The 25,432-nt window shown below is 35.6% G+C and overlaps 3 protein-coding genes across 4 annotated transcripts; 2 read left to right on the forward strand and 1 right to left on the reverse strand.

Annotated features, from left to right (window-relative positions):
- The first annotated feature begins 2,517 nt into the window (after positions 1-2,517).
- stk3 (serine/threonine kinase 3 (STE20 homolog, yeast)) lies at positions 2,518-8,563 on the forward strand. The gene is made up of 11 exons (XM_051137405.1): positions 2,518-2,701; positions 2,986-3,066; positions 3,154-3,282; positions 3,395-3,509; positions 3,587-3,751; positions 4,226-4,393; positions 4,477-4,614; positions 4,718-4,843; positions 4,935-5,142; positions 6,310-6,482; positions 6,974-8,563. Exons 1-11 carry the CDS (start codon positions 2,679-2,681, stop codon positions 7,130-7,132), a joined length of 1,485 nt encoding a protein of 494 aa, XP_050993362.1. The 5' UTR covers positions 2,518-2,678; the 3' UTR covers positions 7,133-8,563.
- A 1,440-nt stretch (positions 8,564-10,003) lies between these two features.
- On the forward strand, positions 10,004-16,735 carry rida (reactive intermediate imine deaminase A homolog). 2 transcript variants are annotated; one of them, XM_051137417.1, is made up of 6 exons: positions 10,004-10,172; positions 11,388-11,490; positions 11,667-11,721; positions 12,931-12,999; positions 14,797-14,852; positions 16,188-16,735. In XM_051137417.1, exons 1-6 carry the CDS (start codon positions 10,108-10,110, stop codon positions 16,245-16,247), a joined length of 408 nt encoding a protein of 135 aa, XP_050993374.1. In that variant the 5' UTR covers positions 10,004-10,107; the 3' UTR covers positions 16,248-16,735. The 2 variants fall into 2 exon arrangements, with proteins under 2 accessions (XP_050993374.1, XP_050993373.1); XM_051137416.1 differs by lacking the exon at positions 10,004-10,172 and adding an exon at positions 10,304-10,469.
- si:dkey-284p5.3 (uncharacterized protein LOC557830 homolog) lies at positions 16,486-25,074 on the reverse strand. The gene is made up of 4 exons (XM_051137418.1): positions 24,615-25,074; positions 21,992-22,228; positions 17,185-17,235; positions 16,486-17,085 (listed from the first exon to the last, which is right to left on the reverse strand). The coding sequence occupies exons 1-4, from the start codon at positions 24,691-24,693 to the stop codon at positions 17,066-17,068; spliced, it is 387 nt and encodes a 128-aa protein (XP_050993375.1). The 5' UTR covers positions 24,694-25,074; the 3' UTR covers positions 16,486-17,065.
- Positions 25,075-25,432: the final 358 nt, after the last annotated feature.

The raw sequence follows: 25,432 nt of genomic DNA on the forward strand, positions 1-25,432 counted from the left end.
ACAGTTGTGGTATATCGAAAAACTCCCATCTCATGTTCTCCCTAAACTTCAAAATCGTAGTATATCGCGGTTTTACCTTTTTTGTTAAGGGTGTTTGATCTTCTTTGCATGTTTACTTTGTAAAGACTTGGTCGGTACTTCTGCAGCGATGTAGGATGATTTTGAAATGATTTTTGAAGTTGAGGGAAAAAATACGATTGGAGTTTTTCGACATACCCTAACTGTCTTGAACCAGAATACACAGAGTTCAGGGAGAGAAAGGCAAGATGTGCATTTGAGATTAAAAAGTATTTAAATTGTATTTTTTTAAATGAAAATAACCGATCGTTGTGCTAGATAAGACCCTTCTTTCTCGGCTGGGATCATTTACAACCGCATTTGGGATCGTTTGAAGCCGCATTTAAACTGTATTTTGGAAGTTCAAAATTGGGGCACCATATCAGTCCATTATATGGAGAAAAATGCTGAAATGTTTTCCTCAAAAGAAAGACATGAACATCTTGGATGACAAGGGGGTGAGTACATTATATGTGAATCTTTGTTTTGGAGGTGGACTTCTCCTTTAAAGGCTCCCTACCAACTGCAGTTTTATCATTGGTAGAATATAAAATTTTCCATATAGTCATTTCAGTCAAATATAATTCATGCAGTATTGTCAAACCATTAACCCGTGGGGGAAAAATCAACCGGCGGCATTCCGCAAAGTCAATCCGTTTCACACTTTAAAAGTAGCCCAAATCTGCTGGAATACCGCAGACTTGGCAAGTCTGACAACAGCAGTTTGAGTATGCTGATATTCAGCATTGCAGATCAAGTGTGAGTGTGATATTGGTTTTATACAATATTGTGTAATATATGTTTTAATTGGCTAGTTAGTTTTGTATATTTCTTCTCTGCCAATGACAGCAGTTCCAAAAGAAGCTAAAGCATCATGTTTTGTCACCATAGTTTGACATGCAAATAGTTTGGCACAGCATATTAGTGTTGCAAAGATTTCCCCTCCCTATAAAAAACGCTCTGTAATCATTCATATACAGAGTCACTTTCCATTTCCCAATTTGGTGTACAAAACTCTAGGTAAACTCTGCCCCTCACTCTCTCTGGTTTGTAAACAAGTTAAATGATAAAAAGTTATAGGGCCCAGTGTTGTACTCTGAAACACTACTCAGCCAAACATAGTACAGAACAGGAACTAACTAACTGTACTAACTGAACACTACTATATGTTTGAATTTGCATACACTGGCATCATTTCTCCCAATCGAGTGTTTTCACAACACATTATCAATCAGCCATATTGGCGGCACTTAACGTAAACAACACCACTGAACCGAACGAAACGTGCATATTTTGTTGATTATTGCGGTTGAAAATGGTCAGTTATTGTCATGTTTTGGGCTGTACTAATCGTTCAGACCGGGAAAACATTTGGAGCACTATAGACTGCCTAAAGTTATAACAAATCAATGAGAAAAGTGTCTGAGGAACAAAAGACATTTGTGGTTGGCCAAACTGAACCAGGATTTCCAGGGCAAGAATCTTGACATTTTGTGTTTGTTCTTATTTCCAGTCAAGTAGGTGAAATATTAGGCTAATATCTTAATTAATGATGCTCGTACGTACCTTTACCATCTATTGCATTTAGTTTGTCAAAATATTGCACCCTTTCCTGTTCTTCTCTATATGATTTAGCAGCTTCCATACCTTTTTTCCATGGTTTAGACCAGGGGTGCTAAACCCTGGTCCTGGAGATCGACTTTCCTGCAGAGTTCAGCTGTAACCCTGAGCAAACACACCTGAACCAGCTAATTAGGGTCTCAGGAGCACTTGATAATTACAGACAGGTGTGTTTGATTAGGGTTGGAACTAAACTGGAAAGTCAGGAAAGACCAAATGTCCTATACTGGGGTCCCCTGCTCCGCACATTTTGCATGTCTCTCTTATTTAACACACCTGATTGAGATCATCAACTCATTATTTCAGTTCATGGATCTCTCCCCTAATTAGCTGATGATCTCAGTCAGGTGTGTTAAATAAGGGAGACATGCAAAATGTGCAGAGCAGTGAACCCCCAGGACCAGGACTGAGAACCTGGCGTATTCAGTAGTACATTAACAGTGCAATCCATGCTGTTGTTTACATCCGAGTACCTCCAGTATCGCCGCACATAACTGATCAAACCGTGATGTAGGGACTTTTAAACAATATTAAATATTTTTCCACAAGTATGAAACTAAGTCAAATTCACTGTAACTCTCAAACTGGCTTTTTAAGAAATTTATGAAGTGTAGATAATATAATTAGATAGTAAAATTGATTTTCTGCTGAAACACTGTAAATGAAAGTATCCATTGTTGCACCCTAACTAAGCCTTAAGCGATATAGTCCTATATTGATACAAATTGTTATATAATCGAATTTTATATTTTATAAATCGCAGGTAGTTGCCGTATTTCACTTCTATGACGTTCGTATGACTTTTATTTTGAAGTGCCGTTTGTCACGGAAAATCCCACACGTCAGTTCGCTTCACATCGTTGTTAGCGGCGGCACGGAAAGATAGCTAGTGCTTCCTGAAAGTCCAAACAAAACATGCGTTATTGCTTTATTCCTTAGGTTCTGAGCAAACAAAGTGTTTAAAATTAATCGGAAAATACCTGTTCATTAAAATAACAAGAATGGAGCATTCGGTGCCCAAAAAGTAAGTGAAAAGATCCGTTCGGCTAACCAGCTATCAGTCAGGCTAATATTTACAGGCCTCATCTTACCAACCAAACTGAAACTGCAGATGAGTCATCGAACTAGAATGGATTATTGAGATGATATCTTAATGTTTGTAATTACCTCCATCTACAAGATCAGTTGTTATGTTATGTTTATTAGCTATATATAAGTTTAGGTTAACGTTACATTATAATTTCTAGTGTCTGGACCCATGACGTATTATTCATTAAATAAACAACGACTGTGTTTTGTTCATGACAGTAAGCTGAAGAAACTAAGTGAAGACAGTCTTACCAAGCAGCCTGAGGAAGTGTTTGACGTCCTTGAAAAGCTTGGAGAAGGGTGTGTATCACCGTTATACTTAGTAAGTGATGTTCAATACATTTATTTTGTACAGAAATGTAACATAATGAATGCTTTTTGGTTCAGATCATATGGCAGTGTTTTTAAAGCCATCCACAAGGAATCAGGCCAGGTTGTGGCCATTAAACAAGTTCCTGTCGAATCAGACCTGCAGGAGATAATCAAAGAGATCTCCATAATGCAGCAATGTGACAGGTAAAACAGCCCATTAATAAACCATATGTAACTTTTATTAATATCTTATTATTTGCTGTATGTGAATTATTTCCCAACACTGCCATTACTGATTTTTTTGGTATTTCAACAGTCCTTATGTGGTGAAGTACTATGGCAGCTATTTCAAGAACACCGATCTGTGGATTGTGATGGAGTACTGTGGTGCTGGATCGGTGTCTGACATCATCAGACTGCGCAACAAAACGGTAAATAAAAATACAGCTATGAACACACAATGCAGCTTCATGACATGTTTAATAACACCTTTTTTTTTCTTGACAAGCTCACTGAAGATGAAATCGCAACAGTCCTTAAATCCACCTTAAAAGGTCTGGAGTATCTCCATTTCATGAGGAAAATCCACAGGGACATCAAAGCAGGGAATATCCTCCTCAACACAGAAGGCCATGCCAAACTAGCTGATTTCGGAGTGGCTGGACAACTTACCGTGAGTATTAAAACTATCTGGTTTAAAGCAGATCTTCCATAAACTACTAGTTTAAGGTTTGGGTATTACTCAACATTTTTAATACTTTTTTCTATATTTTAGAATAATAGTAAAGTCATTTAAAAGCGTATTTTGCATGTTTATCTGTTTTTTAAGTATAAAACTAACTATAAAATAAATAAGTTGTAATTCAATTGCTTTGAAACAGTATGTATTGTAAAAAGTACATAAATTGAGACTTGTGAATTTAGTGTTTTTAGCTTCTTTTTTTAGAACTTCTTTTACTGAGTCAAAATCATCCATTAAAAATTCCATTTATAATTTAAATCGTAATAAATAAATTATATTTCTTAACAAAACTTATTTCAAGCTTTTACGCATCCAAATCAAAAGTTTATCTCTCATCCATGATCTTTTAAGATCAATTTTGGTCAAGTGTCATGAACTTGTGTGTTGTCATAATGCCCACAAAAGGACACAATGGCGAAGAGGAACACGGTTATAGGAACACCCTTCTGGATGGCCCCTGAAGTAATCCAGGAGATCGGCTACAACTGCGTGGCAGATATCTGGTCTCTCGGCATCACATCCATAGAAATGGCCGAAGGAAAGCCTCCTTATGCAGACATTCATCCAATGAGAGTGAGTGGAACAAGAGAAGTCACTGAAGTTAAATTTTCACAGGAAACTGGTTTCTGATAATATCTTGTTTTGTGTGTCATCAGGCTATTTTTATGATCCCTACAAACCCTCCACCCACTTTCCGCAAGCCAGAGCTCTGGAGTGACGATTTCACAGATTTTGTGAAGAAATGTCTGGTTAAGAACCCTGAGCAAAGAGCAACGGCCACTCAACTGCTGCAGGTATGGGAAGAGCCAAAAATATTGCGAACTACTAATTCCTCTTTATGATTCACACAGTCGTGATTATAAATATCTGGTATGTTTTGCATTGTCTATTCGGCAGCATCCATTTATAACCAGTGCTAAGCCAGTGACCATCCTGCGGGATCTCATCACAGAGGCCATGGAGATGAAGGCCAAGAGACAACAGGAGCAGCAGAGAGAGCTGGAGGAGGATGACGAGAACTCGGTGAGATAACTCACAGGCGTGGCATATTAGTTGTTTGGTTGACATCAGCGTTTGCGTTTTAGCTGATGTCGTATGTGACTGCACTGTGCAGGATGAGGAAGTGGAAGTGGATTCCCACACCATGGTGAAGTCTGGTTCAGAGAGCGCTGGGACCATGAGAGCCACAGGCACTATGAGCGATGGCGCTCAGACCATGATTGAACATGGCAGCACTATGCTGGAGTCGGATTTGGGCACCATGGTCATCAACAGTGATGATGATGATAATGATGAAATGGAAGATCACGGCTCAATGAAGAGTGAGTGTTTATGTCTTTTTCTTTACGATAAAGGGATAGGTCAACCAAAAATGAAAATGACTCACCCTCATGTCGTTCCAAACCTGCAAGACCTTCATTCATCTTCAGAACACAAATTAAGATATTTTTGATGAAATCCAAGAGCTTTTTAACCCTGCATAGACAGCAACACAACTGACACGTTCAAGGCCCAGAAAGGTAGTAAGGAAATCGTTAAAATAGTCCATGTGACATCAGTGATTCAATCTTAATTTTATGACACAAGAATATTTTTTGTGTGCAAGGAAAGCAAAAATATCAATTTTACTCAGCAATTTCATTTTTTCTGCATTAAGGCTTGTTTTTTTTATACTGAATATGAAAATTTCACACAACGATTATTTAAAGTGGGTTTTTAATAAAAACATTAATAATCACATAAATTTGCAAATGTAGCTTGATGCTAATTGTACCTACATTTATATTTTAAGATGTATTCTTGTAAGCATTATAGATATTTTGGGTTTCTGGTGTAGATCCAAACTTTATTTATTTTAATTTAATGCTGCATATTGAGCAGCAGACGATGTTAAGTCCATATATGAGATACATATGTGAGGGAAAATGCATTGTTGGTCGGCACCACCTAGTCTCACGTAGCCAGATTTTCAGACTGATTGCAGGAGGTCAGGGAACTTTGGCTGCTTTGAATGGCCAAGACCTGCCCATGAGGGTATATGACTGACTCACGTTTCGTTTTGTGCCACATCATGTTTAGGGGTGTGGAAATGTCGCCACAACAACAGACTCTGACATATTTTAAAGATTCTATGCGGCAAACTTTACATTTTTCACATACTTGTGCAAATCCAGTGCTGATCATAGTTGATCTTGATAAGCGCTCGTTGTCAGTTGTAAACACGATGGCTTTCTTCTTTCGTGAGGGCGTTTGGCGCCACGGCAAAAAAAACGCGGCACGTCTCCCAAAGGCTCTCAGATTTCATCAAAAATATCTTAATTTGTATTCCGAAGATGAACGAAGGTTTTACAGGTTTGGAACGACATGAGGGTGAGTAATTAATGACAGAATTTAGCATTTTTGGGTGAGCTATCCCTAAAAACCCTTCTGTGCTGCTTTGAGAAATGTTTAATCTGCTGTTTGTTTGTTTGTTTTTTTGCTCTAAATAGGAAATCCTACAGCTCAGCAAATTCAACGTCCATCCTTCATGGACTACTTTGACAAGCAAGACTCAAATAAAGCACAAGAGGGTTACAATCACAACCAGCAGGACCCGTGTTTAATTTCCAAAACAGCTTTCCCTGATAATTGGAAAGTGCCGCAAGATGGAGATTTCGATTTTGTAAGTGCTTTTGTGTTCTTTTTTTATTCACTGTTTATGCATAAAGTAGGGCTGTCACGATAAATCAAATCGTGGATCGATTCTGCAAAAAAAAAATTTTTTGAATGCATCACAATTCTCTCTTGAATCGATTCTGATTCTTAGGAATTAACAGCAGATGGTGCTGCTTGCGTCCAGTTCCTTACACACACACACACACACCCCACTTGAATTTAAAATAATCGTTCATAAAGCAAATTACAGGAGTGTTCACAGTGAGCTGTTCACATTAATTTCTTTTTATAAAAGCATAAAAGCCAAGGTGTAAGTACCTTTAACCACTTAAATTACTAAGGTGAATGTACAAGTGCTCTTCTTTAGAAAAAACTAGCCAATAGCATCATCTGCTGTTTAAAAACTAACCTCGGAATAAATTGCAGAGATCAATTTATCATGACACCCCTAGCATAAAGCTAAATCAAATTATTTACTGTTCGTTTTTGTCTGTGAAGCTGAAAAACCTCGATTTTGAGGAGCTCCAGATGCGTCTTACAGCTCTGGACCCCATGATGGAGCGAGAGATTGAAGAACTGCGGCAGCGCTACACGGCCAAGAGGCAACCCATCCTTGACGCCATGGATGCGAAGAAACGCCGGCAGCAGAACTTCTAACCGACTTCACAGATGCTGAAGCTTCAAAGCTGGCTGGCCAGATCTTATGTCCCTTCCTGTGTTCAATCTTTGTACTGATGCATCTTATTCTAAACTCCTGCTGTTTGTACAATTTGAAGAAGGTCCCAGTGGATGTAAAAAACAAAATCACGATTTATTTTTTCGTTCTTTTAGAATTCAGACGTCACTATTAGGAGTTCATTCAAAATTTGTCACAATCTTAATCAGCGTCACGCTCTATTATTATGAAGTTTTTCTTTTTTTTTCTTTTCATCTCTAACTTTCGCAAACAAATTCAGCCATCTCTACATCTGTGGTTAATCTTTTCTTAATACTGTAAATGAATCCAAGGCAAAAATTACTGTGAAAATGTGAAGTGGCTGAATTCTTAAGAAATGCTGGTTGGGTTGCTGCAAAGTCATTTTTAGGTGTGAATGGATTACTAAACCAAAGACAATCAAAAGTAGAGAATGCCTTAGAGCGCTTGATAACCCTCATTTTAAAGTTTGCGTCACCAAACTATAGGTTAGTATTCTGCAAACATGGGACCATGTTATAGTAGAGATGCCTTGTGTGTCATCTTTACTGGTATTAATTTAGAGAGAAACAGGACCATTCCTGCAGCTATGCTTTCCATCCAATTAAAATTCCTTGTCAGCACAAAATAATGTTTGAAACACCTGTCCACGGCTTTGTAAATATGCATGGCTTATTTATGCTGAATGTCACTTTCTGAATGTTTCTGTGTGACGTCTTCCCTATGTTCTCTTCACTGCCGCTGGCTTCTTGATAACTTGTGGCAAGTATTTGTGTGAGGAAGTGAGAACTACTTTTCCTGTGCCCCATTTTAAAGTTCTCACTTTATCTCAGGGGTTGCTCGGCTTTGAACTGTCTTTCTTCTGGTCTTTTTCAAAGATTGAGTCATTTCAATGCAGTGATTTTTGTGTTCCTCATTATGGTAATGGTACCATCATTACTAGGCCTGTTGAGTCTCTCCATAACTACCAAAAGCAATACGGCAACTCAAGGACATAGTAATGTAACAATGCCAGTAATGTGAATGACCTAAACCAGTTGCTGAATCTTTTCAGAGAAGGATGAGTTGTTTTAAGTAGACATTAAAATGACTCTCGCAAAGTTCATGCCCTGATTGTGGACTGATGATGTCTATGAGTCTGAGTTGGTTTGAAGTATAGTCTGCTAATGATTTTTCTTTTTTACAAAAACGTATTCATACGATAGTTAGGGATGTTACCAATGCCTTACATTTCCTGCAGTTGTGAGTTATATCAGTTTATTTCATACTCTGACATTTACATAGGCACATTTTTACTGAACACTCTAATTTATTGTGCATTATTCATATTGTATGTTATTTTTTGCACTCTGCATAGAGTTTTTGAATAAAGGTCTGTTACTTGTCTCATTAAACTCTGTGAACTTATTTAACAACAGTATATTTATTATTATTATTCACCTTAATGTGGAAGTAAGCCTGTGAGTGAGACTTCCAGTTCATTCGCCGCTATAGAGGGTTTGCATTTACGTCACGGTTTGGTCAGTTACCGTACTGGAGATGTACAAAACAGCATGGATTGCATGGTTAATGTACTACTGAATATGTTGTTCTGCTAATTTATGCTGTCTAAACCACGGAAAAATGTGTGGAAGCTGCTAAATCGTATAGAGAAGGACTTAAGTAGGAAAGGACACATTTTGAAAGTTAATAGGTGGTAGAGATACAGACAAGCAGTATTAATTAAGATATTAGAGTAATATTTCACCTACCTGAATGGAAATGATAAGAACAAACAAATGTTGTCAAGATTCTTGCCCTGGAAATCCTGGTTCAGTTTGGCCGTCCACAATTGCCTTTTGTTCCTCAGACAGTTTTTGCACTTTTCTCCTTGATTTGTTATAAGTTTTGGCAATCTATAGTGTTCAGGATGTTTTGGTCTGACTGATTAGTACAGCCCAAAACATGACAATAACTGATCATTTTCAGCAGCAATAATCAGCAAAATATATGAGTTTTGTTTGGTTCAGTATTGTTTACATTCAGTGCCGTCAATTGAAGACACGTTGCAGTAAACGTTAAAACTGTTTACACTACAAACCAGTGTACTCATAATTAAGATAATTCATTAAATTAACATGGTAAGACATCAATTTGGAATATGAAGTAGCAAAACGAGCCGTTTTGTACGGCTAAAAAACAGACCGGAATCCAGACCCATAAAATTTACAAATGGCCGCACCCAGAGACCGCTGCTGAAATACTAATATTTACACCGAGAAACCTGGAAAATAATAAGTGATTTCAAGTCATAGAAAATTAATAAAATGTTGTTCTAGTTTGTCTCGGCTTTAAAAAAAATTCTCAGATAGAAATAGTTCTTTTTAAGAGCAAATGTCAATATAATATATATATATATATATATATATATATATATATATATTAGAAAACTATTTGAAAACAGTTTATTCAGTTTGAAGTTACAAAAACTATGATTTGAGTATGATTTTAACATTCTCTCAAGCTATTTATTTATACTATAAACACTTTAAAACTTCAATAATTAAGCGAATCATATTTATATAAGTACAAACCATTAAAAAATGATTACGCGAATTACCGTAATCACTCAATTACACGGAGCTCCGATTTATTTTGCGAAGTGCTAACTGCTATTTTTATGCATAAGATCTGTATAAGCTTGTTTTACCGTGTATGTTTTGTCTACCACTTATTTCCTTGATTTTATTTTAAATATCGTTCCATGCTCTGCGACATGTTATTGAATAATCGTAAATACACATGGGATGTCTCTATATGTGGGTCGTTACGGTAGGAATCGCTGACGCCATCTGGAAGTGAGTCCCCACAAACCTGCTTTACACTCATTCATTAACTCAGCCAGAAGTTTACCTACAGTTGTGCTTCACGGTGTTCGTTTGGATTTCAGTGTTCAGAGATGTCTGCGATTATTAGGAAGATCATTCACACTGCAGCTGCTCCAGCGGCCATCGGGCCCTACAGGTGAGAGTCTGACTCCAGTCAAACTCATGTTTACGCTCCTCAACAAACACACACGTGACGTGCTCTAGCATATGGATAAGGTTGATTTTTACCTAAAGCACCACCAGCTATTCATTCAACAAAAGGCCTGACATAGGTTATGCAATATTTATTCGGGGCGTGTCTTTAAAAAGTGTCTTAAAAAGCGTATTGAGCAACTTTGTGCTAGAAATTTGGTGCGACTTTGGACGAGATGGCTGCTATTCACAGAAAAATCCCATATACACCCAAAGCCCCTATTATAAAGGGCGTATACAGGTAAGAGTCTGTCAGTCTTTTAGATCATTTTAATGTTGCAGAACAATAGCATTTAGAGATTTTGTGCATGCATTATAATACAATTTCTTTAACGCTCTTTTCTTTTTCGCCTTTACTTTATCAAATTTAACCCCCAATATAAATTTATAAAAACGTTTCTCAAAATAACAAAAAATGTAAGAGCTTTTCTTTCTTCATTCTTTAGCATAAAATGTACTTGAAAGTGGTTACAATAGGGGTGTGTTAGTGTTTCAACCAATAGACAGTAAGGAGGAGGTGGTGTCAAGTAAATTGGCCTGACCAACATTCTGCTTTAACAGCGTGGTTATTAAAAAAAAGGCTTCTGAAAGCTTTCTGGTAGTTAATTATTGTCATTTTTTGCATTTATTCTATATTATATACATTTCACTTTGTGCTCAGCTGATTACATCATTTAAGCCAGCATGAATTCATATTTTGAAATGACCTATGATGTTTAGTTTTGCTGCAGCTGTGCAAACCTTGTGCTCAAACTGGCATTAATGTTTACATTATGTAACTAATGTATTTATTATGTAACTTGTATTAGACACATATTAACTTGAACTTGGTATGGTCTTGGACTATGATCTCAAGCTGAACTTGCACTTGATCTTGGTGCAACAGTGCTATCATTTTACAGTTTATATAATATTCAGTATTCCATTTTTGATTAATCATAGCCAAACATACTGTAAGCTACCTTTAATAAACCAAGAACACTTAATTGGCTGTTGGGCTAGATATAACTGCAGTGCACTAGCTGTGCCAGCAGAAGGCAGAGGAGGACAACATTTCCCACAATGCACTGTAATGTGTTTTAGTAAAACATTTGTATTCCTTCCAAAATCAGAGTTCACTATTAATTCACATTTTAAATGATATTGCTACTACTTTCAGCCAGGCTGTTCTCGTGGACCGTACAATGTACATCTCAGGACAGATCGGTATGGACGTTAGTGGACAGTTGGTGGCGGGAGGAGTCCAGGCTCAGGCCAAGCAGGTGACAAAATGCATACAGTGGCACTTGTTGATATTTTGAAGATGATGTTTTGGAATAAATGATTAATCCACAATGATGTATTAAGTAAATATGTTCAATTTCATGTTGACTTTAATACATAAGTTTTATTACACAAAGTAGTCATGTTTCTGTGTTATTTCTTTACAACAACATAGGCACTTATTAACATGGGAGAGATTCTGAAAGCTGCTGGATGTGGATATGAAAATGGTAAATAATCAAACATCACTTGCTTAAATATTATGTTTAATAGTTCACCCAAAAATTAAAATTTGCTGAAGATTTACTCACCCTCAGGCCATCCAAGATGTACGCTGCATTCCAAATGAAAACCCAAAGTAATGTTTTGAAGTTAAAAATGTCTTGATGGATTTGTTTCTTACAATGTTACAACGTTACTTGATGTACTAGAGTCGTGTGGATTACTTGTGGATTATTGTGATGTTTTTATCAGCTGTTTGGACTCTAATTGTCTAACGGCACCCATTCACTGCAGAGGATCTATTGCTGAGCAAGTGACAATGTAATTAATGAATTTCTCCAAATCTGTTCTGATAAGGAAACAAACTAACAAAAAGGTTTTTGAACAGTAAGATTTTTTAATGTTTTTTAACAAAGTCTCTTCTGCTCACCGAGCCTGCATTCATTTGATCCAAATTTGATACAAAAACAGGTAAAATGTTTAAATATTTTTACTTTTTAAAATAACTTTTCTTTTTGATTATATTTTAAAATGTAGTTTATTCCTGTGATTTCAAAGCTGATTTTTTTTTAGCATCATTACTCCAGTCACATGATCCTTCAGAAATCATTCTAATATTCTGATTTGCTGTTCAAAAAACATGTATTATTATTATTATTATTATTATTATTATTATTATTATTATGTTGAAAACAGAAAACAGCTGAGTAGAATTTCAGGTTTCTTTAATGAATAGAAAGTTTTTAACTTTTTATTTCAGATAAATGCTGATCTTTGGATCTTTCTGTTCAAAGAATCCTGAAAAAATGTTACATTTTATTATTATTAATAATAATAAATGTTTCTTAAACAGCAAATCAGCATATTAGAATGATATCTGAAGGATCATGTGACACTGAAGACTGAAGTAATGATGCTGAAAATTCAGCTTTGATCACACGAATAAATTACATTTTAAAATATATTCAAATAGAAAGCAGTTATTTTAAATAGTAAAAATATTTCAAAATTGTACTGTTTTTCTGTACTATGGATCAAATAAATGCAGGCTTGAAAAGCAGGAAAGACGTCTTTAAAAACATTTAAAATCTTACTGTTCAAAAACTTTTGACTGCTAGTGTACATTTTCAACAGATTCTCATTTTGCGTTAACTATTCCTTCAGTTCTTTCTTAGAAATTTTCAGGAATTTAATAAAATCTGCATTTTCTTTTGCAGTTGTCAAAACCACAGTGCTGTTGGCAGACATTAATGACTTCAATAACGTCAATGATGTTTACAAGCAGTGTGAGTATGAATAAATGATTCACAGTGGAATAATTCACCAAAGTGCGTCATACAACCACAGATTTCCCTTAAGGTTTTAATAGTCTTGATGTAAAAAACCTCATAATTGGGAATGACATTGGTATCCTGTGGAATTAAAAACAAATCATGATGTTTGTTTTTCCTGTATGTACCTTCCTTCCCTAAAATAACTTGACTTGCTATCCTGCAAGCGCAATATTTAGTGGTAATATTTAATGGTAATGCTTTATGCAAGTTATTGATTATTCAGATGTTACACAATGATGCCTCTGTGCAACCCTAGGTATTTCCTCTTGAATACAATGCTGATGGGTAATCCTATCCTGTCTGCATGTAAAGGGATACAGTGCAGTTCTGTGAAACGAAAGCCTCCTCTTTACGAGGACAACCCATCATCACTGCCTCCTACCACACAGAACTTTCCATGATGTGACATGCAAACCTGCAGCGTCAACAAATACTCTGAACTTTAAAATATATGATGCAATTAATGATAAGGTTATATATATATATCACAAAACCAGTCATAAGGGTAAATTTTTCAAAAATGAGATTTATACGCCATCTGAAAGCTGAATAAATAAGCTTTCCATTGATGTATGGTTTGTTAGGATAGGACAATATTTGGTCGAGATACAACTATTTGAAAACCTGGAATCTGAGGGTGCGAAAAAATCTAAATATTGAGAAAATTGCCTTTAAAGTTGTCCATATAAAGTTCTTAACAATATATATTACTAACCAAAAATTAAGTTTTGCTATATTTACAGTAAGAATTTTACAAAATATCTTCATGGAACATGATCTTTACTTAATTTCCTAATGATTTTTGCCATAAAAGAAAAATCTATAATTTTGATCCATACAATGTATTTTTGGCTATTTCTACAAATATACCCCAGCGACTTAAAACTGGTTTTGTGGTCCAGGATCACATATATATATATATATATATATATATATATATATATATATATATATATATATATATATATATATATATATATATATATATATATACACACACACACACAGGCATACGAGGCAGATTTCATATCACAAGAACTGCAATAGTTGGCTGTGCAAGATGAAGATGATAGCTTATATATAGTATATACAGTTGTGCTCAAAATTCTTCATAACCTTAGTAAGTATGATCAAAGTAGGCTGTGAAAATAAATCTGGATCATTAATCCTTTTGACCTTTAATTTTAAAAATGTACAAAAATCTAACCTTTTATTGTAGAGTAAGAATTTAAAGTGGGAGAGAAATTTCTCTAATACACATCGACCACAATTAATCATAGCATTTTATTCAATACTTTTTGCAACCTCCTTTTGCCAAGATAACAGCTCTGAGTTTTCACCTGTAATGCCTGATAAGTTTAGAGAACATCTGACAAGAGATCAGAGACCATTCCAGGGATTTTTTTTTTTTTTTATCCCTGTGTGCATCAAACCCACCTTGAGTGTTTGCTGCTAAAAAGCTCATTTTTTTTTAGTTTCATCTGACCATAGAACCCAGGAAGTCCCAGTAGTGTCTAGCAAATGAATATCAATTTTTTAATGAAAGATCAAATGGATAAACAATGCAGACTTATTTTCACAGCCTTCTTTGATCATATTTACCAAGGGTATGAATCAATTTGAACACAACTGTAGCTTATAGACACAAACTATCAGTTTCACCTTTACTGGCAGTTTTGTTATACCTTTATATAATTGTTTTTAGTGTTACTGTTGTTTGAATTTCTTTATTTCTGTTCTCTTTCAAAGTTTTCAAGAGCAATTTCCCAGCTAGAGCTGCCTATCAAGTAGCTGCTCTGCCCAGAGTAAGTATGAAATGGAGACTAGTTAGTGGTGTTAAATCGAACGTTTACATACACCTTGCAGAATCTGCAAGATGTTACTTTTTTGCCAAAATAAGAGAGATCATACAAAATGCATGTTGTTTTTATTTAGTACTGACCTGAATAAGATATTTCACATAAAAGACGTTTACATATAGTCGAAAATATAGTTAAAAACATGACCCCATTCAAAAGTTTACATACACTTGATTCTTAATACTGTGTTGTTACCTGAATGATCCACAGCTTTTTGTTTTTTTGCCCGCTGTTCTTCAGAAAAGTCCTTCAGGTCCCGCAGAATCTTAGGTTTTTTTTTGTTTTTTGTTTTTTTTTTTTTTTAAGTATTTTTGTGTATTTGAACCCTTACCAACAATAACTGTATGATTTTGAGATCCATCCTTTCACACTGAGGACAACTGAGGGACTCATATGCCACTGTAACAGAAGATTCAAATGCTCACATTTGCTTCAGAAGGAAAAATTATGCATTAAGGTGAAAACTTTTGAACAGAATGAAGATGTGTAAATTTTTCTTATTTTGCCTAAATATCATATTTTTTCATTTAGAACTGCCCTTCAGAGGCTACAGAAGATATTTGCATGTTCCCCAGAAGACACAATAATTTAAATTTACCCTGATCTTCAAATTCAAAAAGTTTTCACCCTCCAGATCTTAATGCATCGTGTTTCCTTCTGGAGCATCAGTGAGTGTTTGAACCTTCTGTAATAGTTGCATATGAGTCTCTCAGTTGTCCTCAGTATGAAAAGATGGATCTCAAAAATCATAGTCATTGTTGGAAAGGGTTCAAATGCACAAAAATGCTGAAAAGTCAAAGAATTTGTGGGACATGAAGGATTTTTCTGAAAAACAGAAGGGAGTTGAACTGTTCAGGACCAACAAGGGACTCATAAACAACTATCACTAAACAAAAAAACAGCTGTGGATCATTCAGGTAACGACACAGTATTAAGAATAAAGTGCATGTAAACTTTTGAACGGGGTCATTATTATAAATTTAACTATTATTTTCTTTTGTGGACTATATCTTTTATGTGCAATGTCTTTTTCTGGTCAGTACTAAATAAAATAACATGTATTTTGAGGTCAGTCAGAAATGTTACCTGATCACCAATCAATCAGCATATTAAAATTATTTCTGAACCTCAAGTTTTCTAACTTCTTGAGGAGAGTTCAGCCATTACTTTACTCTAAGTGATCAACTTGAGAAACATGGATATGGATAATAAAAAAATGGATATTACCATAAACATGCATTGTGTTTATACCTCATTTCAACTTGACTTTGTGTTTCCCAGGGGGGACTTGTTGAGATTGAAGCAATCGCTGTGTTGGGACCCATCACGGATGCCTCCTGACTATATGACCCCAGCATGCAGCACAAATTGTAAATACAGTAATATGGAGACAAAATGCATGCCAGATTACAAAATCAATCAGACTTTAACCTCCCATTAAACAGGGAAATCACCAACAACTTTCTGTTGCCAATTTTGCTAATATAAATATGCTTCTGGGAATTTCCAGTTATTTAGGGAATTTAATGTTGATTTTTCATTATAATATATTCTGTAATAGCAACAAATCAAAACCCAGTTTAAATTAAACTTTATTTTTAAATGTAATTATCACATTAAACCAAATCACACCACAAAAACAACATTTCTAACATTTGTAGAGTTTGTGTTTGTTGCAGGAAAACATTAGCAGACAATAAATACAGCCAAAAAGCCTGTTTTTCAAATATTATATCCATTGTCATTTCAAATGTAAATAATATTTGGGTATTTTACCTCAGTTGGTCAAAATGTTACATAATTATATAAAGAGCATTCCACAATTTTAATATTCTCTTTGGCTTTTTGTATTTTTAGAGGGGTAAAGCCACTAAAATAGGCACCAATATAAAATCTTGAAGGAAATCTCTAGCTAAAGTGAGCAATTATAATTCACTAAACCATAACTAGAGTGAGATGTTTGGATTCTGTGTATGTGAAATCAGGCACAGGCTCTGAAGACCGGCTGGTCTATGTCTTGGCAACGAACAAGCAGTATCTATATAATTAATAAACTAATGCTCCACTACATTTTTAAATTATTCATATGAAATGTTGATTTTATTGAAAATAGGTGGTTGACTCTGGATTCTGTCGTAACTGTGCCAAATGATGTACACTTAACTACCTTCACCAGAGGCTGAAAGAGATGAAGTGGTATGGGAAATCAGACAAGACATTTATCCTCAGGAGAAGATGAACGTTTTAGGTCTGTCTTGCATCATATTACCCTACTTACCAGGTGCTTCCTCTGGTGGGGAAGATTCAGCCTGGTCCTCAGTTGTTTTTTCTGTGGGAAATAGAGATGCATGGAATTATTTTATTAATTTAGGCTCAAATAATAATTTTTTAACAACCTATAATTTCCTAAATTTCAAAGTCCCTGCTTAGTCCTATTTGATGCTATCCTAGCAAGAGTAGAAGAGCTGTTTTTAAAGCATATTTCATGAATTAATGCATTCTGAAACAGTGTAAAAAACGTAAATGAGATTTTAGAAAATAACTGATCAAAACTAAAGAACGCTTGCAGATACATCTAAGTTACTGGTGTTAATCTGGCATCTGGTGCTATTTTCCTTAATTATATGACAAACCCTATTTAACTGGCAGCATTCCTCTAATTTTCACCGAGATGTTGCCACTATGGTGACTGAAACCCTGCGACACAAAGTTGTCCAGATGAAGGCAAAACGTATGAGACTTTCAGCCACTGCAAGAGAAGTTGGTCTTTCCAAATCTGTGATTTCTCGAATGAATTTGTGTCATTATAAACCTGCTTTTTTCAAGTCCCCCAAAAAGGCTGATTTTCCATGTAAGACAAATGCATGAGCACTCTCAGTGGGTAATCGGTTCAGCACTGCAGCTGGAATTGCTTGCCAGTTCACTGCTGAACAGGGTAAGGATCTGTCTCGGCATGTTTAAGAGGAGCTGGACTGAAAACGCACTCTGCAGTGACCAAGTCTCTGGTACTAAGTTCACTTTAGTGATGAGAGCAAGTTTAATTTATTTGGGTCTGATGGGAAACATTTTGTTCAGCATCAAACTGGGGAAAGACTGAAACCCAAGTGTGTAAGGAAATCAGTGAATGGTGGAAGTGTCATTGTTTGGGGGATATTTTCTGCAGCAGGGGTTGGCCCTCTTATACAGCTACATAGCAGGTGCAAGCAAATTTTTATCAGAACCTCCTTCAGCGACATCCTTCTTCCTCCCCTGCATGCATTTCTCAATCAGCCTGTAATTTTCATGCAAGACAATATCCTAATCACACTGCAAAAAAAGGTAAAGCAGTTCCTTGAAGCGAAGAACACTGAAATAATGAAATGGCTGGCCCAGAGTCCTAAACCCAACTAAAAATCTCTGGAAAATCTTGGAAAATGTTCTTATGGTGAAGAAACCCACTACAGTTACCAAACTATGGAAGAAAGTGGAACAAGAGTGGGACAGATGTGCTGAAGTCATTTAAAGCAAGGGCTTCTACACTTCCTACTAATTTCTGACAGCTGTAACCCTCCAGAATTAGGGCCCGAGCACCAATGGTGCGAGGACCCTATTGGAATTGCTCAGATTTTTCTTCTTCTCCAAAATTAATTGCATTTTTGAGGACCTAAACATGCTCAAACTCATGAAACTTTGTACACACACCAAAAGTGGTGAAAATTTATGTCTGATATGGGTTTCAGAAGTGAGTGTGGCAAAATGGCTTGATAGTGCCACCTATAAAATTTCAACGAAGTGCCGCTTGAGCTGTGTTTTTCATACATGTACAAAATTCCGTGGACACATGTAACACACCAATACCTACAAAAAGTCCTTTGGTACGAAGTACGAAACTCAACAGGAAGTCTGTTATTTTGAATTTTCTCTGCAAGTTTTGTGCCGTTTTTGCCATTTTCAGGCGTTGTAATTAAACAAACTGCTCCTAGACATTTAAACAAATCAACACCAAATTTGATCAGGGTAATCTAAAGCCCGTTGTGACCTTAAATTTTTCGTTGAAGGGCGTGTCTGTGGCGGCCTGCCAAACATCGATGTTTCATCATGAAACAGGAAGTTGTTATAATTCAGGCAAATAATGTCCGATCTGCACCAGAATTGACATATTTGATAAGAGCCCTGTCCTGAACACATAACCATATTCAGTTATAGCAAAGTCCCTTTAAGGTAAGTCATTTCACTCGGCGGCCATCTTTGAAACGCCTCGGGCAGGCTAGTGCAGCTCCTGTCTCTTTGAATGGGGAAACATCAAATTTTCCAAAACTGTTCAGCAAGCTTTGCGGCCATAATGAGCGTTGCATCTTTTCCCATTCAAAACTATACGAGTGACAAGTCCTGGGTATTCTATAGTCTTTGGTTATAGTCATAGCGCCACCTGCTGGAAACAGGAAGTGACATGTTTTATGCTCTAACGAACTCCTCATAGAGATTTAATGACATCAACATTATATTTGGTCAGTCTAATCTAAAGGCCTTTCCAATGTTAAATTGTGAAGATCTCGAGTCCGTGGCGGCCTGACAAAGTTTGATGTTTCGCCATGGGAATAGAAGTTGTAGCTCAGTCATACAATGTCCGATCTGCCTCATACTTACACGTTTGATAGGAGTCCTGGCCTGAACACATCTAAAAGCCAATATTCGATTATAATCACAGCACCACCTGCTGGCAACAGGAAATGACTTGTTTTACACTAAATTAAACATGCAATGTCCAATCTGCACCAAACTTCACATGTTCGATAAGAGTCCTGGCATGAAGACATCTAAAAGCCAATATTTAGTTATAATCATAGTGACACCTGTTGGTGACAGAATACATCATGCTTTGCACTAATTCAAACACACCATGTTCAATCTACACCAAACTTCTTGTTTTATAAAAGTGCTGGCCTGAAGACATCTAAATACCAATATCCATTGTAGGCATAGCGCCACCACCTGGTAGCAGGAAGTTTGGCTCATATAAATGACTTTGACATATTCCTTCTATACTCCTTCATTTGCTGTTTACCTGAAGCCACCGTGTGGTGGTGAGCCCAGGTGCGAGGGCCCTTTCAGCGCTGCTTGCAGCTTTAATTTTAGTTGTAATCTTGTTTCGTGCTACAGTGGTTACTAGGGATGTCACAATACTCAATATAATACTGAACCGTTCGGTACGACATCCAAGGTTCAATACGCGCTTGTGAACTGCGGTTTTTCAGTTCTGCATTTAAACAATTTCCTTGTATTATTTCTCTCGAAATTTGCTGTGTGTGGCCATGATTTCACTTGCTGAGATGAGGAAACGCTTCCCCGCTTGTATTTGAAAAAGCAACACACGCAGAGCATCTTTCATTCTAATGAAATGCAATGATAAGCCTTTCTAAACCTGTTGTCCAACAAAACAGAACAGAACTTATTTTTACTTCACAGCATCAGTCGAGTGTTTGAAATAACTTCCTTTTGTGATCTGATGTGGCTTCTTTTCATAGAATGAGGCAGACAATATTTTCTACACTGTATGTCAATTATGGCTTACAAATATCATTATGAAAATCAGTATGAAAATACTAGAGAGCGCTTGAAGAACACAGATGAACCATATATTATTGCAGACGAGTGTTTATTGTCCTTACATTTCATCATTCAAAATGTTTAACGTTACGCCTTTATCCATATTAGAGAAGCTGGAACGGAACGTAATCTGTGCTGCTACTTTGACGCATATGTGAATTTTCTGCACGAGGGCGCCCTCTGGCGTCCATTATGAATGAAACCCATCCTATTTTGCGTAAAAATCGGAAAAATAATACGTCTCTCAAAAGAATATTAAGCAGACATTAAGCTTCTTCCAGTGCGCAGAGGTTTACAGAAGTATTTAGTTGTTAATTAGATGCAAAAAAACACTCGAAAACACCGAAAACCGTGGTTAAAAACCGAGGTACGTATTGAACCGTGGACTAACTGTATTGTTGTATCCCTAGTGGTTACAGTTCTCTAATTTTTATCACTGTGTTTTCCACAAAATAAAGGTTTTTGTTGAAATACCTTGGTTATTTTGTCAAGCATGTTAGTAGGACAGTGGTATACGTACAGCTAACATTCCTTCAAATTTTGAGTGATTATAAATTAACAAAATGTCAGAGAAAATATTTATAGATTGTTTCAATCTACAAAGACCATTCAGTGAATGTATCTTTTAAGGACACGTTCTGTGTGTTTCTCATGTTGGACTTACTAAAACTAATAAAATATAACATTTAAAATCAGTTGCTGTGAGTATTATGTCTTGTTGCATTCTGGTTTGTATTCTGTTCTGTGGTTAGTCATTATGTCATTATTTTCCACACTGCACACAAGACATTTGCATCCGTGGATAAATTGTCATTTACATTTAAAATCCAGGCAGCGAGGCATGCTGTGTCCCTCGCCACATTTCAGATCTGGCCAAAGGAAATACTGTTAAAGATGAAAATAATGCACTACTCCTAATTCCATTTTTACTGTGTACTCATAATACCAAAATCAAACCTGTCCATCTAACTGGAACCTGGCTTTAGTTGCCAAAATCTTGTCTGTCTTAAGGTTCAGTTCTCCTAACCTTATCAAACCATCAGATGGAAGAACATCTGCTAGAAAGCCTTGGCAAAACATTTGTAACAAGGGATTGAAAGGGGAAACTAAGCAGGGCAGTGCTGTACTCCCAGGTCATGGAAGAGTTAGTAGGACACTTGTCAGGTTACTTAGAGTTAAACAAACACACTATTACCAGTTTAAACTAGTGCCATCACCTAAGTATGAATGTGTAAACTGGTGCTTTAACTTCTTATAATCCAAGGATGTTCCATGAAGCCTTCATTGCTGAAGAGAATGTGCAAGGTGTTTTGCATCTAGAGATACATCCCTTGAAAGTACATTTGCATGCACAAGCACAGAACACAAGGTATTATGTACCTTAATCTTCAAGAGCTTCTCTGAGCTAGTTTTTCCACAAGACTTTGCTCACTGGCCTTTTTAGGTATGGAAACTGGCAGAAAACAGACTTTTGTGTTGTTTGTAAATGTGAAACGTACCACTTGGTGCTGGTTCTTCAGTATTGTCAGCTGTCGTGGAAGGGCTGGGTTCAGGTTCAGCAGGCTGGTCGGATGTAACGTCATCGGGTTCACTGTGAGCTACTTCAGCTTCAGAGCTCTGAATTTCCTCTGAGTCAACAGGAGCTGCGCTGGATGTCTGTGGAGATTCCTCAGCCTGGGTTTGGTCTGGAATTGTCTCGCTGTCTGCTGCAGGACCACCGTTCTCATTACTTGTTCCTTAGAGATTAAGACACATATTTTTACCAGGGTTATTATCATTAACTTAAACCATAAAGAAAGAAAAACTAAAACCATTAGAAAAAGAAAAAAGAAAATCATTACTTGAAATAAAATAAACATTTAACTAAAATATAATAATAAAACTAAATTAAAATTGGAAATATTGCCTTGGCAATTAGTTGAAGTTGAAGCACTAAAACAACTAAAATTAAATAAACAAAAAAAATAAAAAAATGACAAAACCACAAAACAATAAAACAAAATATTAAAAAATTAAATTAAAATGTGAAATATTGCCTGGGCAATTAGTTTATGCACTAAAATAGCTAAAACTAAATCAACTAAAATTAAAAACTAAAACTTAGATATTTAAAAAAAATAATAATGACAAAACCACAAATAAAACAGAAAATCTAAAAAAAAAAAAAATAAATTTAAAATATTAACAAAAAATAAAATAATATATAAATGCTACTAAAACACCTTTTAATATTATTTCACATATTACAATATTTTAATAAAATACACTTTAACTAAAATAAAATGTAATAAAATATAATAAACAAAACTAAATGAAAATGGGAAATATTCCCTTGGCAATTAGTTAAAGTCGATGCACTAAAATAACTACAACTAAATAAACTAAAATTAAACAACTATTTAGACATTTAACAAGAATAACAAAAAGTACAAAACCACAAAAAAATAAACCAGAAAATATAAACAATATCTTAATTCAAAGTATTAATATAAAAAATAAAATGGTGAATAAATAATACTAAAATACCTCTAAAAATTATTTAACATAATATTTTAGTAAAATAAACTTTAAACTAAAATAAAATGTAATAAAATATGATAAACATAAAACAAAATAAAAATGAGAAATATTGCTTTGGCAGTAAGTTGAAGCACTTAAATAACCAAAACTAAAACTAAAACTAAAAAGAAATTAAAAAAAGAATAATAAAATGTATATAATAATGTATATATATATATAAAACAGAAATGTATATATAATTACATCTAAAATTATATATACATATATATATATAAAATTATGATTTTTTTAAGACAGGTTTCCGCAGCAAAATCCATCTCAATTTCAGTACCTATATTCCAATTTGAGTTCAGTATACTCAGCTCGGTTCAACACATTTTACTATATTTAAATCTTTTCCATAGAATTCCCATTTCATCAACATGAAAAATGTTATGCCCTTTCTCTCTTCCCATCTTGTGTGTTTCAAGTGTCAGTAAGGTGCTCTTTCTGAGACCTACTTTAAATTGAACAGATACTCCTTAACTAAAACTTGGTCTAGTCTATTATAGAAGCTACACCGTCTATAACTATATGAAACTGAACATGATGAATATAAATGATAATTAACATAACAACAGGTGCTGAAAGAAAATGGATGTATTAAAACAGGCAAACTAGCAAGGGTTTATGACATCAGCCTCCTATCTAAAGCACACAACATTTACATGAAACCTTCTTCTCAGCTCCACATGCACACGCTTTGTTTAAATATCACCATTGGCAGATTGACACGCATCACCACACTTGAGGGAACACCTGAGGTGGGAAGGAGCTCTCTGATCACCCATTTCCTCAATTCCAAGAACTCATCCACCGTGACAGTTCAGGAAACAAACATGGAACATCAACAAAGCACAATACAAATTTCCTTCATTTGTTTGACAAATTTAATTCAGTAGAATTAAACTCCAAATTCTATTTAAATGTATTTGCTCTTTGAATAGCAATGACATGGGTCGGTAACTAGTAAATGCACTGTGCCACTATAGATAAAAACATCTGCCAAATACTATGATAATTAAAAAACTGTACATTATGGTGTTTCTCCAAAAGAATGTTAATAATGTAAAGGCAGTAAAGGCAAATTGCACTTTCCAAACCATAAAAACATCCTTTTTCTTGTAACTTTCAGTTAAAGTCTTATGGTTTAAGCTCTGGGCAAGGCATTTAACCTTAGGTTTCTCCATAGGGACCTTTAGTGTAATGAATACTGTAAGTTTCTCTATGAGAGACGCTGGAGTCAAGTAGGTCTAAACTGTATGGGGGACTGATGACAGAATTCTGGATAAGGATCTGGGTGCCTTACACAATAGTTGAGTGTTCAGTTTCAGGGTGACCCAGGATCCCAAAAGTAACTAAGATCATCTTCTTATATCACTTAAGGATCTATCATGCATTTTAGCATTGGTGTTTACATTATAACATTTGTATCACTTGAGAAATGCACTAAATGCAGTACCCACTTACCTAAAATTCTTCCTTGACCTCATGAAACCTTTCAAATCAACAGTATTTCAAAATATAGTTGAAAATTGCGAATTTCAGGCTGTGTAGTCTTACCTGATGTGGTCCCATCTTGTTTGGTGTTGGGTCGTGTTGTGTCTTGAGCTGTTGTCTGAGTGCTAGAAGTGCATCCCATCGTGTCTTCCTCTGACAGGAGTGAAGTCAAGCACTATGGTGAGTTTTGTCGTGCCCAGCGACGCACATCGACTTCAAGTGCAGGAGGAATGTGCTAATTAACGCGCAGTTGATAGAGACAGCGCTCATTCCCTGGTAAGGGAACACATTGGGTGTATCTGAGTGTGTATGAGCGACCGTCATATGCAAACCTGCCTTAATCGCGGTAACTTTACAAGTCACAGTTGAATTTGCGATGATAAAACAGCAGCGAAGCTTTGTCCTCTCTGATTAAAATGCTGAGGTGACCGTTTATGTATAACTTAAGGTTTAACAACCAAAATAACGATATAACATTAGTCTAATGAGAGTGAATGTACTTTAAAAATACACGAATGCATCACATACTCCATGTGTTGGTTGAGTAATGACACAATGAGTAATGGCGACTTCTACAGGTGATTTGTGGAGTAGCGCTGGTCAACCAGAACTAGACTGTCATAAAAATTACTGTAGGCTGTGAATCAACATCTTGAGGCTCTACGATAAATATTCATAACTAAATCTACAACTATGGTACATCACGTCAGTTGCGAAGAGAATGCTATACATCCTTATGAAACTATTTAATATTTCTAGTTATACAGTGCTGGGTTAAATGATTACATGTAATCTGGATTACGTAATCAGATTCCAAAAATTAAGTATTTGTAATTAGATTAAATTATATTTTAAAAAACTCAAATCAGACTACAGTTACA

The sequence above is a fragment of the Labeo rohita genome, chromosome 19, assembly GCF_022985175.1.
Source record: "Labeo rohita strain BAU-BD-2019 chromosome 19, IGBB_LRoh.1.0, whole genome shotgun sequence".
NCBI classification, from domain to species: Eukaryota; Metazoa; Chordata; class Actinopteri; order Cypriniformes; family Cyprinidae; genus Labeo; species Labeo rohita.